We start from the raw sequence: 18124 nt of genomic DNA on the forward strand, positions 1-18124 counted from the left end.
GTCCTTTCCTAGAATGAAGGAGCCGCTAGGAGGTCCCTGACTTCCAGCACGGAATTGCCTTAAGCTTCCTGCATGAGTGTTCATCCCCTTCCTGAGCCACTGTTGTTCTTTCCCACAGAAAGCAGTGGAGTTAATGTGCCTTGTTCCAAAACGCTGCAATGACATGATGAATCTGGGACGCCTGCAGGGCTTTGAGGTGAGCCCTTAAGAATGCTTCCTAGCCTCTCTCTTCTGGACAGCGGGAGCCTGGGCTGTGAGGCAGTTTCCCTTTGAAGCCCTGTGCCTGCCTCCGCTGCCGCCTCCGCTTACCATCTGTGCCTTTGTTCCAGGTCTCTCTGGCTCACGGGCCCAGAAGATTTATCTAATTAGGATATGCAGTGATAGGGCAGTGAGAGAAAGTTACAGAGCAGTCCACAAAGCTGGAGTCACAATTCCAATGGGGCTGGAAAGACCCAAAGTTCCTTGTAACTGTGGACCTGGCAGCAACCTCTTTCCTTTCTTGCTTGCTTGAGGAGTGAGCGCTGGGAATTTGAGGGAGCACAGAACTATGGCATGGAAGTACACCTGAGGAAAATTGGAACACATTTTTTTTTTCTTAGAGAGGATGCTTCTAATAAAGAGATGCACATATTGGCTGGCTTTTCAGTTAAATGAACATTTAAAGCTTTAACACATCATGTGCACATTTCTATTCTTTGAAGAAGAGAACCAAGTCTTAAGAGAAACAGCTAGAAGTCCCCAAAATTTTGGCTTCTGTGAATGAACTAGTTTGCTAGGGCTGCTATAACAAAGTCCCACCGGGTGGCTTAAACAACAGAATTTATCGTCTCATTTTTCCGGAAGCTAGGAGTCTGAGATCAAGGATAGGCAGCGGTGGTTCCTTCTGAAGGTTGTAAGAGATGGATCTGACCAGGCCTCCCTCCTTGGGTTGTAGATTGCTGTCTTCATGTTCACATGACATTCTTCTTGTGTCTTCACATTGTCCTCCCTCTGCACATTTTTCTGTGTCCAACTCTTCCCTTTTTATAAGGATACCAGTGATGTTCGAGTAGCACTTACCATAATGACCGCACTTTAACTTCATTCCCTCTGTAAAGACCTTATGTCCCAATATGGTCACATTCTGAGATACTGGAGGGTTAGGACTTCAACATATGAATTGGACAGGGGGAGTAATTCAGCCAATAAAGGTGAACCTTTGAAGAAAAAATTGACTTTCCTACTTTAAGCTGGCTAAGTGGCTGCTGTTAGTTTATATCCAAACCTCATATGCTAACTACATATAATCTGAGAATTAATGTGATAAAATTGGAACTGACACAATTATTGACTGGGATTTAATAATTGTTGAACGACTTAGAGAAAGGTGGGGATCTTCTAATCCTGTTTCCTGATAATCCTGCAACCTAAGACTTTATTACTTTCTAGAGAAAAGGGGTTCCTAGAAGTTGAGATAATAAAGAAAGTAAAAGCTTTTTTTCCTTGGCTAAATTAAAATAGAAAAGAAAAGAAAAGAAAAGAAAAGAAAAGAAAAGAAAAGAAAAGAAAAGAAAAGAAAAGAAAAGAAAAAAGAAAAAAGAAAAGCAGCAGACTTGTCTATAAGTAAATTTAGGAGATGCTACATTCAGGTTTGGGTTAATTAGTTGGATTCATGATATTGTTGAGCCAAATTATCTTGTCCTCCTTGCCCTCCAAGGCCTTTCTGGTGTCCCTGTCTGCCACTGCTTTGTTATGACCAGGAACTATGTGGAGTTTTTCTTTGCTGTTTATTTTTCATAGATTCCTGATTCTCCACGGTACACCTGTGGCATTAGAGTAAGCAGGGGTTTGCAGCAGAAATCTACTCTGCGTTCTTACATGGTTTTCCTCTAGTCATACTGGATGAACTTTTACACTTTTTCCCTTGGGGCTATGCTAGGTCTGAGGCTATTCTGAACAAACCAAGTAATCCCTTTTGGTCTTAAGCCTTGATGTCCCCGTGTTTCTGAGGAGGAGTCTGGCTTGACCTTCTCTGAGTCTTTGGAGGTGCTGACCACTAACAGGGGAAGAGCATCTGACTGTGTTGGCTCAAGTTAGACTCCACAGGAGCTGTGTCGTGCATGCACGTGTATGTCCACAGAAGGCCACACACAGACTACAAAATTACCTTCTCTTTTCAGTCAAACACCACCATCTCCTTTTTCCATCCAGTTGCAGGGAATCTTCTTTGCATTCCTTCAGCTAATTAAGAAGGGCCATGAATGTCCCTACGTCCTTTCTGAAGCCCAGGGCTTTAGACCAGGGAGAAGTTAGCCTCCCCACTTAGAGACTCTCTGTCTTTTAAATCCTCTAGCTTTCCCTTCAGCATCAGCAAGGCTATCATTCATGGGTCAGGTTCTTATGTAATATTAATAGAGCTTTTAGAGCTTTCCTGGCTAGCTGTTCACTGGCTTAATATTAACTCTGGACCAGAGAGAGATAAGCCTGTTTGGCTGCCGACCTTGGCAATAAGGAGCCATGATCCAAGCAGAGGGCAGGCATTTCTCAGGAATAGGGAAGAAAAATGACCCATGTGCCGGGTACTATTTGGAATAAGGCATCATGTGCAGCAAATGGCCCACATTTTTACTGAAGGGTGAAAGTCGTCACCTGAGAGAGTATGGTTCAGAGGTGGCCCTCTGGCTGCTATCTCAGGTGTCGGCGTGTTCTTGCTGCAGAACAGTAGAGAAAGCAGGGGTCTCCAATAGCATCTCTGAAGACCTGCTGGGCTGGGCCATATTCCCTTTGAAGATGTGAAGATGTCTCTGAAAATCGGGTTAGAAACTGGCAAACCAAATAGGCTCCACTACCTAGGCTGGCAAGTGACCTGCTAGCTGGAAGCATTTTAAGAAGGATCACAGGACCCAAAGAAATATCTATCAGCTTATAAAACATGGGCACCTGTGTATGGTACTCCAACTTCACCTGCTGATCGGTAGCAGGAGACTAAGACTTCAGAATTAGACTAATTCTAAGACTTCATCCTGAAATAACAGATGGAGAGGAGAGCGGCCCAATTCAGATTACCTGTGGTCCTGCCTGTATCACTTCCCTTGGCCACAGGTTGGTTTGTGGCCATAAGGGTAGCCGAGGTCCTTGGCCCATGCTGCGAGGGAGCCAGGAAGGCAACAGTTCTCAGAGCCCTAGGGGCAGAAAGGCTACAGGTGTCCCCTACTTTCTGCTCTCCTTTTAATAAAAAATAAGAAGAGCCAGGATAATTCCTGAACATCGTTTTAGCTAATAATTTTACTTTTCTTCCTTCTGGCATTTTCTCACAGCTGCTTCTTAGTGGTTTCTTTCCCTTTTCCCCCAGAGCTCTGTATCTGCCCTAGCTGAATGGATGGGTCTTAATTCAATCTCTTACTAGAGTCCTGGGGCTTTTAGTGCCAGGTCTGTTGTCTGTGTCCTCAGTGGGGCAGGTCCTGTGGACCCAGAGGGCTGTGGCCCCCTGCCGGGTTTTCACTTCCTTCACCCCAGCACCTCCTTCCATCAGGGCACCCTGACCGCTCAGGGGAAGCTGCTGCAGCAGGACACGTTCTATGTGATTGAGCTGGACGCGGGCATGCAGTCCCGGACCAAGGAGAGGCGCGTGTTCCTCTTTGAGCAAATCGTCATCTTCAGTGAACTGCTAAGGAAGGGATCCCTCACCCCGGGCTACATGTTCAAAAGGAGCATCAAGGTAAGGCTCCCAGTGGGGATGACAAAGAGCAAGGAAGAGCCGGGGCGCCTGGGTGGCTTGGTTGGTTAAGCATCCGACTTCAGCTCAGGTCACGATCTCGCGGTCCGTGAGTTCGAGCCCCGCGTCGGGCTCTGTGCCGACAGCTCAGAGCCTGGAGCCTGTTTCAGATTCTGTGTCTCCCTCTCTCTGTGACCCTCCCCCGTTCATGCTCTGTCTCTCTCTGTCTCAAAAATAAATAAACGTTAAAAAAAAAATTTTTTTTTAAAAAGAGCAAGGAAGAGCCAAACCCAGGGAGCTGCTTCCCTGAGACAGAGACCTGGCGTGAGTACCAATTCACAACCTTGACAGTCTTTCAGCCCAACATGCAGGGGGCATGAAGGTTAAATATTTTGAAAGAAAAAGACAGGCTGAGTGCAGGTCCTACAGATCCTGCAGGCTCTCCAGTACCATGTCATTCATCAAAGACAGAAACCAAAGTATTTAGCTATTAGATCCAGGACAAAATTGTGGAAATGTCTCCTGAAATAAAAACTTTGAGGAAGTATAATATGTTGTTGATTTTTTTTTAATATAATTTATTGTCAAGATGGCTAACATACAGTGTATACAGGGTGCTCTTGTTTTTTTTAAACCACTTAAATACCAAAAGAATCAACTTGGGTTCTTCCAGATGAATTACTTGGTCCTGGAGGAGAACGTGGACAATGACCCCTGCAAGTTTGCACTCATGAACAGGGAGACTTCAGAGAGGGTCATTCTGCAAGCTGCCAACGCGGACATCCAGCAGGCCTGGGTGCAGGACATCAATCAAGTCTTAGAAACACAGCGAGACTTCCTAAATGGTAGGTATCAGTGGGCCTGGCTTCCAGCAGCCATTTTCAGGGAACCCCATGCCTCTGAGCTTCCTTGTGTCTGGGCTCATGGTGACTTCATGAGCCCAGATGACATTTTATATGGATGACAAACTTGTAGTTTTCAGGAACACTTTGTTTAGATTTGTTCTAAGCCTGAATACACCAGTGGAACAGATGGAACATGATAAAGAAACCCCAACTTTCCAAAAGAAGAGCTATTCTCTAGAGCCTAGACATAGGGTGTATGCTTTGTGGCCAGCTGCCAGTTGGTATTAATTGTGGCAAAAGGCTGAGTTGGGCACATCAACGATCAGTGACCTATGTTTTCCCATTTGGTGGCTAACGGCTGGTACTTTCTCAGGTTCTCTGGTGTTACCTAGCAAATACTGGGAGTTTGACAGATCAGTGCGAAAGCCTAGATGAGTCCTCTTGCTGGCCAACCTGAGCCCTTTCAAATGAGAGGTGATCACTGAATTTCGGTAATACTTTGAAACTTTTCAGAACAGATGACTACACACAGAATATAGCTCGCTACGGACCCTGCAGGAGCCCCCTAACCAGAAATGGCATTGCTACCTTGTTTACATTTCTATATTTTTTTCACTGCTGGGATTGTCTTCATGTTGAGCTTGGCATGTGAGAGGAAGTATAGGGTGTTAAACTAGCACTCACCTCTCAAGCTGATGAGCTCAGAAGTTTCTCTGAGCAGAAACAGAGCTTGAAGTTGAAGGCAGAATATAACCAGTAATGAAGTTACCCCAGAGACTCAGCAAGCCCATATGGCTGTATGTACACACACACACACACACACACGTGCACACACAGACTCAGTAAGCACATATGCCTGTATGTACACACACATGCACACACATGCACAAACTGAGCAAGCATATATGCCCATATACACACACACACTCACACACATACACATACACACACACACACGTGCACACACAGACTCAGTGAGCACATATGCCTGTACGTACACACACATGCACACACATGCACAAACTGAGCAAGCATATATGCCCATATACACACACACACTCACACACATACACACACACACACACACACACACACACACACACACACAGATCCACTATCAGATGTGTCACCTCTTGCCAGTACTGGAATCTGGAGTCTTTCCCATGGCGCAAACAGCACTTGCTGGGTGTCCGGCATGGACCTGAATGCTATGGGGGAAAGATGAAAGGTGACATGCCATTTAGGACTGTGGGCAGGTCACGACATTTCTCTGGGCCTCTGTTGGCTCATTGTGTGAAAAAGAGGGACGATCTACTCTGCCCACGCTGCACATACTGTGTGCACCTGCCAGCGGTACTGGGAGCAGGCAGACACGGCCAGCTCCCTATAGTGTCAGTCTTACTCCTAGAACTTTGAATTAATACCTTTGTTGATAAAACAGTTTTGTGCAAAAAAGAGCACATATATAAAATATGTCATTATATTGCATTCTATTAGTTAAGCATTTCTGATTCTAAGCCACAATGAGATGTTTAAGTTTATCAAGTCAGTACAAAAGACAAATAAGAAAAAATTGAAACTAGAAATAATTGAAGTAACAATAATGGCTCACACATGTTGAGTCCTTTCTCTGTGCCAGACACGATGCTAAGCAAGTATTCACATGTATCATCACATTTAATCCTCATGTCAACATGGAAAGGTAAGTCCTATCACCCTGTCGTTTTCAGGTGAGGAAAAGGAGTCACAGAGGTTAGTAAACTTGTCCAAGATCACAAAAACAGTAGGTGATAGAAAAAGGACTTGAACCCAGAACCGTATAACTTAAAATTAGGCTTTTAACCACAAACTACAGATAGTTGCTAATGGTAGGGCACGCATGTATCTATGAACTCCCTAGCAAACAAAGCAAAGAAAGAAACAGGATCAGGCATAAGATGCTGTATATCAGCCAGAAACAAACCCTCTCAGGAGGGATTAGCTTCCCTGATCCTAAGACCTGAGCTATACAAACTGAGACTGACTAGCAGAAGAACAGAGGCTCGCTGTGTCATTCATTTAAAAAGCCATATTATTTTGAAACACTTCAGCACAGTTATTACACCTAATCAAGTAATACCCCAGTTCCATGTGATGGGTACTGATTCGCGAAGTTAGTTCAATAAGGCCTGCTTCCAAACTCCCTGCTATCTACTTAAAACTTAGAACTGCATTTCTTTGGGCATAATCAGTGATTCAGACTTTTACATGGTTCCAAGAGATCTTTCTCTTAATTATAGTGAATTATGGAGATATTACTGAACTCAATTATCAATACCTAAATATTTAATGCCTACAGAACACCAGGGAGAAAGGCTGAGCTCTGGCAAGAGCCTTTGACACACTTAGGAGACAAGGATGTGATGATAGAGTAGGGCTAGCCTTTTACTTACAGAGGCATATGCAGGCATCTCAGGGCCAATCTTTCCCTCCTGAGACCTCAAAGAGAAGTGTGAACCCTATGTTGAGTCCTACTGAAGCACACACTTATTGCTATAGAAATATCCCTATAATTGAAAGTTCTCTGGGCCCCAGCTGTTAACCTACCTAAATATTTTTTGCAGAAAATACTGATAAAAATGACAAAATTGGGCCAGCTGTGGAAGTCATTATTACAGAATTTGACCTGTATGACTTTTGCCTGGCTATACCTCTTTAGCACTCAAGCCTTTGAACTTTCTTATTTTAAACTCTGTAAAACAAAGCTCATGTCTTTCCTCTGTCTCCTGAGTTCCACTGACGACCATTCTGCCAGACCCCAAACCGGAGTGACCATCAGTTCTTGGCTTCTTCTCCCATCCAGGCTGTGGCAGAGTCTAATCTCCCTCTGAACACCTGCCACGTCATATCCATTCTACATTTTCATTGGCTCCGCTCTGCTTGGGTCGCTGGCTTGCCACTGTCTCATGGTTTCTGAACCGGCCTCTCCAGCCCTCCTCCCAACTGCTGCTCCAAGGCTAATATATTCCTCAAAATGTGGCTCTGGCGAGAGAATTTCAAATGTTCAAGTTCATTTAATCCAATCACTTCTCAAGATCTTTGGAATTAAACCCAGCCTCGTTAGCAGGGCTTTGCAGATTTTTCAGTCATGGTGCCAACAACCTCCCTTATGTCTCATCTCTTCCTCCACCGATGGTCTTCTGCTGCAGGTGATCTGACTCCATCCTGTTGCCCAGACACACTTCACACTTGCCTACCTCCTGCACAGTCTGAAGCTTAGTACCACCACCACCCCCATAGAAGTGTCCACCCACACGCATGCACACACTTCTCTCCATCCTTTTGCACAGCACTTTGTACCTCATATATGGCACCATTTCGTTTTTGCATTTCCATCATTAACGTAGGTTTCTTCGTCCTCACGGTAGATCATAATTTCCTTAAAAACAAGAATAGTGTCTTCCTCGTGTATTACCATTATGCCTGGCATAAAGCCTGTGTGTACTAAGCTTCCAAATCCTTGTGAGATTCCTAGACCTCAGAGTAACTGTCTGCTCTTACCCTGTAGCACTACAGTCGCCCATTGAGTACCAGCGAAAAGAAAGGAACACAGCTGTGATGAGGTCCCAGCCATCTAGAGTTCCCCAAGCCAGCCCCAGGCCCTACTCCTCTGTCCCCGGGGGCTCTGACAAGCCCCCAAAGGGCTCCAGCTATAACCCGCCTCTGCCACCCCTGAAGATATCTACCTCCAATGGCAGTCCAGGGTTTGACTATCACCAGCCTGGGGAAAAGTTTGAGGCCACCAAGGTAAGTGACAGCCTATTACCCCCAGCCTCACCACTCTGAGGGTTCAGCCTCTGTGCTCACTTTAGAAAAAAGAAGTAGCTTCTTTTTATGCTGCTCATTTACCAGAACAACCCACTGAATACAGCCTCGTCTCAATTATTTCTCTTTCTTCCCCTACAAATTGAGTGAGTTAGACCAGCTCCCTGTGCTCAGACATTCTGTGTTAAAGAGCTATTGTCATCTGCAGAAACCCTGCAGATACAAGGTAATATTGTAGTGGCAATGATGACTTATACCAGAGTAGTCGTGCTTTGGATCACCTAAAAGTCACAACTCTAGTGTTTGACGTCTGAAAGAGATCATGCTTTCTAATGATGAGCTGCTGAAGTGAGCTCACAGTCCTTTGCCCTCCACTGACAGATGCAGTGCGGGGAAATGGCTCATCTGTGTGTGAATGGGAAAAGCAGGCTTGGATTAGACGTTTATCACAGATAATCCACAATTTAAACATCACTGTGAGGACAGCATAGAACTAACTGTAGACCCATCCACACAGCTGTGTAGGACCCTACAAAGTGGTAGGCATGGGAATAAATGGGAAAAGTGCTAGATTAGGAATTCAGGCAATCTGGGTTCCAACCCAAATTCTGTAACTCACTTGCCCTAGAACCTCAGGCAGTTCATTAATCTCATTAGGCCTCAGTTGCCTCTAGAACTCAATGGGTCTGTGAACAGGAACGTCTACATTTTTTTTTACTTACATGTTCTGATTTTATACTTTTATTTGTTTTATCCGAATTGGATGATATTGATTTTTTAATTATTAATGAAAATATTTTTAAAAAATCAACTATTAATATATCCAAGTTCAATTCTGTATTAGACTAACTGTACTGACCTATTTCATCATATTACCTGGAAATGATTTTCTACCTTAAAAACTCCTTGTGAATTAGGTGAAGTCATAACGGCCTTTTGTCAAATTTATTGAAGAATTTCTGGCTCTCATCGTGCTCTGTGAGGTAGCCAGGCCTCCATGGGAGGTACAGGTCTAGAAGTAGCTTTCCTGGTATAGTCATGTGAAAAAGCCACAGAGGTATGACCTCTTGTTTTAATGAACACAGGCAGGACCAGAGGAGTTTTGTTCCCACTAGAGTTGGGTCAGGGTAGGTCATGGTCTTGCCATTGAACTGGGCAAATGTCTCATTGTTACTTCTGTCTCAAAGGAGATCAGAATGTAGCAGGAAACTGATGCTTTTTCACAAAGAAGAAAAAATGTTTCAGAAGGTCTGTCTTCTTTCCATTAGGGGGGTGTGACCCTGACCTGACCTTTGCCCTGACCTCACTCTGCCCAACTGCTTACGTATCCCTGTGCCACCCTCTTCCTTACGTTAGAGGATGCTGGCAGGAAGGTTGCATGCTAGTGAGGGGCTTCCAGGTGGAAGGTGTGTTTATGCTTTTCCCTAGGCTGGACAGTTCTCTACCCATTCACCCCTGATTATAATATTATATACAACATTGCTATAACAAATAGATTTTCAGAGCACATTTGTACATTAATTTTATTGCTCAAGATAATCTTCTGCCTGCTATTTACCCTGCTGGTGGGAAATTTGGCCTTTAAGCACGCAGTAGGATTTGGCCTTTAAGCACGCAGTGGGATATAAGGCTACCTGTGTGAACCAGCCTTCCTGTATCCATGTCCCCCTTGCCCTTGTCTCCTAGCAGGGCGACCTGGGGGGCTGCAATGGGACCTCCTCCATGGCCGTGATCAAAGATTACTATGCACTGAAGGAGAACGAAATCTGTGTGAGCCAAGGTGAGGTGGTCCAGGTCCTCGCCGTCAACCAGCAGAACATGTGCCTGGTGTACCAGCCGGCCAGCGACTGTTCCCCTGCGGCCGAGGGCTGGGTCCCGGGCAGCGTCCTGGCACCCCTCACCAAAGCCACCGCGGCAGCAGAAAGTAGTGACGGAAGCATCAAGTAAGTGCCTCGTTGGCTTCCCCGGGAGAGGAGTGTGTGGATTAGAAAATCAAAACCAAACAAAGAACACAAAAATGCAAACACACGCTAGGGAATGACCGCTGCTTATTCTCGACAGTGCCACCGGAACCAATATTTGAGTGCTGGAACCGCACGCAGCATGGGGCATCCAGGCTGGATTGTTCCGGGCTTTTTTTGTGGTTGTTGACGGTAGTGGCTGTAGGTTTTTTTCCTTTTGGGTTATAATTTTCTGTTCATTTTTTTTCTCCCCCTCCCCCATTAAGAAAAGAACCCTACTGAAACCCTAGATGACAAAAGGCATGCCTTCCGTTGCTCCATTTGACCCACCACAGGATTCACTGGACTGGACTTTATTTATATTGTATTAAGTTACTGATATATATATATATATATATATTTTTTTTTTTTTTTTTGATTGACACCAAAAAATGACCTTAGCACCAATGCCAGACCTGTGTAGGTCAGAGGCCTGCTGCTTCTCTCAGGAGAGAGGGAACTTTTTGGTTGTCTATGGCAATTCCTGTGTACAGATTGTAACTTTTTTTTTTTTTAACTTCTCCCCTCCCCTGTCACTTTAATATATGTTCATGGTAATTTGTAAGATATTTCTTTTCCTTAGTTTGGTTGCGAAGACCCTTTCGAACACATTCCTGTATAAAGTATTTTGCACTATTTAAAGAACCCCATATGGATGAAGTCAGGTTGTGCAATATAAATGGAGAGCCACAATGTTCATCATTGTACCTGTAATGTAACTAATAATTTTAAATGTACTATTTTAAATATGTAAAATAAATTTTCACCATGAGCATGTTTTAATGAGGTTAAAGACTAGTTGACCCTCTTTCCCCTATTTCACTATTCTGGGAGTTTTAAATGTGCAAACAATTCTTTTTTTTTTTTTTTCCTTTCTGTATTTTAGGAATTGGTTGAATGCATTGGCAGTTTTTCCCTACACAAAAAGTGCTTTTGTCACCCAAGCTCCAATACTAGGCTTCCCTTCTAAACAGCCCCTATTTTTTTTCTCTAACCTCCGAGATGTGGAATGATTCCGATTGGATGCTGTCCCGCTGGGCGCCTTTGAGGTGCTGACATGAAGTGGTGACTTGAGCACAAGACAGTGTTTAGATTGCATCCCCCACCACTCTCCAAGCTCAGTGGTCATCCATGGCACAGGTGGAAGGGACTCCCCATGACATAGCTGAGCAGGGGCACAACAGGACACAGTGCTTCTTTGGCATTTCTCTAGTTTGGAGGATAGAGGCTACCAGCCTCACCCTGGCCTTTCTAGGTAACCACAGACCCAGCTGGAAATCAGTGGGGGTCTCTAAGGCACCATAGACCCAATCCAGTTTACTTTTAAGACATTTGTTTTGGTACCATTTAAGAAGGCTTGGAAATAAAGGCCCTCAAAGCATTGAAGTTCTTATTAGTCAATGGCCTTCTAGAGCTCACTTACCACGATTTGTAATCTAATTATCCAGGCACCCAGCACTACCTCCTCACTTTTGCACCTTTTTCCTGCCTTCCATGGGAGGGATGTGAGCCTGGGTGAAAGAGAACAGATCCAAATACAATTGGGTCATTCTGGTTCCTTGTCAGCCTCTCTTGTGCAGGGGTTGGTGGGGATGGAACGGAGCGTCTGACTCAAAGTGGCTGTCAGTATTTATCAGGGAAGGACACTCACCGCACCCTCCCCAGGGACTGCTGTGACCACAAGGGGCAGAGTTGGTTGTGATGCCCACAGCATAAATGTCACTGAAACCCTGTCTCCACATCAGTTCCTGGGCTTGTGGCCAAGAGATGGAAGCTCCCCAAACCATGATGACGACTTCTTCTGGAAAGAAGAATATGAAATTGACCCTGTCCTGCCACTGATACTACTGAGTCTTCCTTCTGAACATTATTTGTCACATTTCTAGTCTCTCACCAAGCACACTGAATGACCCAGAGGGTTGTGATAAATGCAGGAACACACCCCCACACTCATGCACGCACGCACCGTGCTGTTCGCCCTGGGAATCTTTTCAGCATGGGCCTCCCTGACTCAAGATGTTCTCAAACTGGGTCAGGGATGCGGATTTGGGGGGTAAAGATATGAAGTGAATGTTGGAAGTTAACAGTGATATTATCTAAGGTTAGTTTCCATGACTGGTTCTTGCTCAGGTACAACAACTGAAGCGAGTTGCTGGTGTGCTTAGAGAGCCTGCCTATTCAGGAGATACAAGAGAAATTCTGGCCAAGAGATTCTTGCTTTCTGGTGGAGCCCGCTTGACCCCCAAATTGAGAACATGACTGTTCTTGCCCTTTCCTATTCAGAAGGGTGATCACTGAGCATGTGTGTTAGTGATAAATATTTTGGGAACACCGTCAGAACATCCTAAAATTCCTGACATATATGGAGTTTTATGGAGGAGATGCTATGCATTTTGAAACATTCTCCTTTCTCCTAAATCTCATATGCCTCTCTCTCTCTCCTCCTTCTCTCCTCCCTCCCTTACTGAAGGCTCTTTTCATCAAGCTCTGTCTGCAAAGGACCAAATTTGACAAGGACACACTGAAGGAAAGCCAACCTCACTTATTCCAGGCAATGATAGAACTTCATCCAAATTCTGTGACCACACCTGAAATTGAGGATGCCTGCCCAGGGTCACTAATGTTCTTTGTGACTTGGCTTTTGCTGTCTTTGTCTTTTGAGTCCTGACATATATGCAACTCAAGAGCTCTGCTCTGAGTTTTTCTTTACAGGTCTGTGAAGTAGCTTCCAACCCCCTTGTGGGAAGGAAGAAATTAAGGGTAGTGTGAAAGGGGATTGCTGCCCTCACCTCCTTGAGAGCACACGTTGGGTCTTCTCCCAGCAGGAAAACTCTAGGACTTCTTAGTGGTCGACAGAGCTTTTTATTCACAAACACTGAGAGATGTGGAGGACATAGACCAAGAAGCACTTCATCCTAAAATGTCCAGATAAATGAGTGGTGCTCAACCATGTATCAAGTCAAATGCCCCAGAAAAAAGTCCTATCTGTACTGCAGTGTGCGGAAGTGGCCACAGCCCAAATACAAATAATGGGATGAAAACCTCAAAATCATCCCTTTGGGTCTTTATATCTGGTCCTGGGAAAGTGCCAGTAGCTTATACACTTATAAAACACACTGATCTTTTCTGTTTTACTCCCCCCCCCCCGCCCCGACCCTGTTTTTCCACCACCCACCATACTGTTCAGGAAGGGACTTCCTCAGTCCTCGAGGGATTCATCATCAGTATGATATAAAAACTTTCCTTGGTAGATTTTAATAATCCAGTACTCATATTTTCCTCAAATGCTGCGGCCAACCTGGCACATCTCTCAAGAGGGGTCAAAGCTCATCCTCACTCACTTCTTATTGGAGGTGAGATCAACTAGCTACCAGCCACCACATGAGCTGGCACACAGATTTGGGGCCTCTGGAGCTGGGGCTTGACTGGAGCACCTCACCTACTGACTCACCCAAGGGTGGTGAGCCCACCCACCGCCTCACTCTGCCCTGACCTGCCATTTTGATTGGTGCATTTTTTGGTACAACAGGAAGTCATGTTCATGGCATACCCTACGAATGAGAAAGCGGGCGGAAGTGGAGAACACGGGTAAAAATGAAGCCACAGGGCCTCGTAAACCCAAGGATATTCTGGGCAACAAAGTCTCTGTTAAAGTGAGTAAGGTATTCCAGAGCCGTGCCCCACCTCTCATCTACTCCCACCCTGCAGCATTCTCACGAGGCAATTTGGGTGGATGGGGATTTTTTTTTCCCAGTGTGGGGACCAGAGGGGAAGTAGTTTAGCAGGATTTTGCATGCAAGATCAATTTATTTTTTATGTTTTGTTTCTCCTGGCAACTTCAATTCAAATACGTAAGTATCTTTTATTTTCTTTTATACCTTTCTCTTTATACCGTGCACATGTTTTATAACAAAATTATCTGCAGCATTCTTTTTGTAAAAATGCAAGATGCTTGATTCATACTAAAGTTCCCAAAGCTGCCCGTTCAGTATCCTAGGTTTGAAAATACACGCAGGGTAAGGAGATTAGGAGTGCCTGCCAAACCTTCAACCATGTGAAGTCTGAGGTTTGGAATTTAAGGGCCACTGTGGCCTTGGTAAAGTTTCATTTCTTTTCCCCAGAATTCAGACGATGACATTTTCAGGCCTACACGTGGGCAGGAAAGGGAGGCACGTTGGCGAAGCCCAAGTTACTGTTTTGTAATAATCCACCATCTTACTGTGAACCCACTGATTCTAAGCTTTGGCAGGCCCTTGTTGTCCATCTTGGAATGATGGGGTCTGTTTTTCTTACATTGGGCCTTCTGGAAAGATCTGACTCTGGACCATGGGAGTTAGACTGATCATGTTTAACATTGTTATAGCGTGTGATTATCTACCTGGCACTTTTCCCCCTTCCTGAGCAAAAAAAAGAACAACCGAAGCCCATTCTAACGTCCTTCTTGGGGAAAAGAAATTGCGTTCCCTCCTTCACTCTCATCTGGGAAGTCCAGCCTCACAGAAGACAAGAGTTTAAATTATCCAGCATTCATGCTTCATGTGGTTGCTTCCACTGCTATTTCCTGCGAGATGCTCGGCCGCACACAATCCCAGCCTCCTCCCCCTGGAAAGAGCATGCTGCCACCCTTGGTGATCAGCACCCCCTCCTTAGAAGCACCTGGGTTTTTTTCTCTGCCCAACTTCCCATTGCTCATGCCTTTCTGAAGTTCTCCTCACTCCCCAGCAAAAGCTGCCTGTGGTTCTAACTGTTTTCTCTTTCTTCCCCCTCCTCATGCTGCCCTTCAAGGAGACGAACAGTTCCGAGGAGTCAGAGTGTGATGATCTTGACCCTAATACTAGCATGGAGGTAGAAGCAGCTATTGTTGTCCTATTTCCTATAATGATTGTCTTTTTAAATGTGTTCTATAACAGTGACCTTGCTGAAGTGATCAGCCAGTCAAGGATAAATTGTGATCTTAGGGCATATCTGGGTGTCCCATCCCAACTTAAAAACAAAAAAGAAAATTCAGCTCAATTCTGATAGAAAACTTGACCTAGATTATTTAAAAAAAAAAAAAAAAAGACTAAAACTTCTGGTTCTCTTGAATGCTTACTTAATATTTCCTTCCTTGGCGGGTATGGCTTTGTTTAGAAGATATCCAACTTCATTACTGGAAACTTAGAGCACATTTTCCCCCCGTGGAAAGTGGCATTATAAAGAGTGGCTGGTTCCCAGTTGAAAGACAACCCTTTTAGTTATAGTTTCTCCTTCATTTGTTTCTCCTTCCTCCCTTTTCCCTCTTTTTCTTTCCCCTTTATCCTCTTCATCTGGTTCTTCTACTAGAACCTATTCCTCCCTTGAGGCCCCAGCAAAATTATGGACTAGGTATGGCCTGGTGGATGACCTGGCCCCTAGTCACTGTGTATCGCTGGCTGAGAGCAAGTGAGTGATTGCAGCCTCTGCCTGGCCCTAGGGATCCTGGGTGGTGGCTGTCCCACCAGGAAGTAAAAGCGGCCCTGGAATGGCCTCCTTCTGTAGCCTTAGCAGAGGTCTCTCTAAAGATTGAGAGACTAGAAGGTTGTCAGGGGCCTCTCTTACCTTGGAGGATTCCGGGGGTATGGGAGTGGAATTAACACCTCCACCAACAGGAACACCAAATCAAATCAACTTCTGACCCCTTCTTGGCTAGAAACTATCTTGGGTTAGAGAAACAGGACTCCTACATGGCTTGCCACTGAGTGACAACCCTCATGAATTTGCAAACCCTAGACAATTAGAGCAAATATGGAGCTGGCTTTCCCTGCCATTTCGTCTTTTAGAGGAAATTGACATGTTTTTCTCCAAATCTGTGTTCCCATCACCAGGAATAGACAAAAGTTTAAAGGTTTCCTCTAAGTACAAAATAGTATTTTTTTAAATTATTTTCCTTTGTATAGACCTAAAGTTTTCACTTAACTGGATGGACTTTTATTATTCTTATTCTAATTTGACCTGATCCCAAAGAAATGCACCAAAAACCCAAGAAAGACCATTCTTCCCAAGAAGGGGTAAATGAGCTGTGGAAGATGCCAATTGTGTTGAATGAAGCCAGAGACAAGTGGTTGAAAGCAAGAGTTCTGCCAGGATACAGTGGTCACCTGTGGCTGTGGGTATTGCCACAGGCCTAAATTCGGCATGTGTAGGTCAATGCAGTGCTCCCCCATGGGAGGAAGTGGGTACGGCGCTCATAGCCTAAATGTATCTTGGAGAATGAGGCAGCCAGGGGAGATTTCTGGCTCTGCTTTCCTTGCATCCCATGGGATAGGCACCCGCTCCCATGGAGCCCACACCTGTCAGCTTGTAGCCCCCTTGTGACACCTGCATCCCCAGTCTAGGTGTTGCTGGCCCGTGTCAGGGATGTCATCCGTAAGTAGAGGAAGTCCAGGCAGAAGGAGGGGGACAGCCAGGTATTTGTGATCTAGAGGGCAATTTGGGACCTTTTTTCAGCTCAGGTGGACCAGGGAGAGAAGAGTGGCTTTCCCACTCTTCAGTGTAAGAAGTGGGCCCAGAGCGATGCGGGGCCAGGGGAGCAATGCAAAAGGAGAAAGTTAACTGATGTCATGAGACGCTCCATTATACGTTTAGGGAAGCAAAACTATGTAAATGCGCACATACACATATGTCAGCCCTGCTTTGTGAGTTGAACACATTTCTGAGGTTCTGATTCATCCAAGGCTTGCAGCCCTTTGCATAGACTAAATAAGATGGGTCCCAGGGAGGTGCTTTGGGATGTGTAAGCAAAGGCATTAGGATGTTAGTGCTGAAGGGAAGAAAGCCATGAATTTTGTTGATGTATGTCTGAAAAGTTTTCAAATACAATGCTCGAGGCAGACATTTCAATTAACTGGCACTGTTGAGGGGCATGCTGTTAGAAACCAACCAAATATTCTGGTTAATCCAAGTTTTTTGTCGTAGGTATGTATGCTGCCCTTGCACATTCCCTCCATACAGATCCTCTTAAGCATCAGTGAGCTCTTGTGTGCTGTATTGCCATGTTAAATTTGAGCACATAAGCAGGTGCTGCGGGAAAGCAGGCATCTTGGCATTGCTAGCTTAAAATTTTCAGACACAAATAGCAATTATGGTATAGAAAGTCAACCTGTTCAGCATGAGTTGAGAATTCCCCCACAGGATAGGTAAGGAGAACTTTATCGCAGTGTTCATTGCAGAGGGTAAACGATGGCCAGGGCTGTATGCTAAAGAGAGCTATTCTTTAACGACTCAGCTTGAGAAACAGGTGGCCTCCTGAAGGCCGCTGGCTGCTAAATTAATAATTTGGGGCATCATTAGCAGGCCCATCCTGGCCCCCAACCTCACTCCTAATTCCTGAACCTGATTACTCTAATATGTGTTGTCTGATTGAGAGTGTGTCCTGTGCCCTTGAGCTGAACTACAACTCCCGTGGCTTATGCTCTGAGCCCCTGTGCCTGGAACCCCAGCTGACATGCCGACCTATTCACCCTGTGCACTGCTCCGTGCTAGGTGTCTGAATGCTAAGTCCTGCCCTCTTGACTGCCTACCCCTTGACCTGATGCCAGCATGTTGATTGCAATCCCAGCTGTATTTAGGTTCTTTTCCCCTGCTTCCACATGTATATGACTATCAAATTGTTTCCTTTACTATTTTTCTCAGTTGGTGGATTGAAGGGTTCTCTTAAGGAGCAGTTTCTTTGGGTCTTTGCATATGTCCCACCATATTGTTTTATGGAGGTTTATAGGCACATCCTTGAATGCTAATTAAGAGGAAAATGAAGCACCTTGAAT

General features: G+C 45.0%; 1 protein-coding gene across 12 annotated transcripts in view; it reads left to right on the forward strand.

The window, feature by feature from the left end:
- Nucleotides 1-18124, forward strand: part of KALRN (kalirin RhoGEF kinase) — a 669312-nt gene that overhangs the window by 614983 nt on the left and 36205 nt on the right. For 5 of the 12 annotated variants that reach the window (XM_053903453.1, XM_019448634.2, XM_019448635.2 and 2 more), the window contains 5 exons: nt 119-196; nt 3512-3697; nt 4368-4539; nt 8087-8325; nt 10033-11130. In XM_053903453.1, the coding sequence (XP_053759428.1) occupies nt 119-196; nt 3512-3697; nt 4368-4539; nt 8087-8325; nt 10033-10290 (933 nt within the window). In that variant the 3' untranslated portion in view covers nt 10291-11130. Of the gene's footprint in view, nt 1-118; nt 197-3511; nt 3698-4367; nt 4540-8086; nt 8326-10029; nt 11131-13872; nt 13997-15128; nt 15189-18124 lie in introns of those variants that run through there. The other 7 variants (XM_053903450.1, XM_019448636.2, XM_019448638.2 and 4 more) reach the window with 3 other exon arrangements.

This window comes from Panthera pardus, unplaced genomic scaffold (genome assembly GCF_024362965.1).
Source record: "Panthera pardus isolate Hobbes unplaced genomic scaffold, ASM2436296v1 HiC_scaffold_16, whole genome shotgun sequence".
NCBI lineage: Eukaryota > Metazoa > Chordata > Mammalia > Carnivora > Felidae > Panthera > Panthera pardus.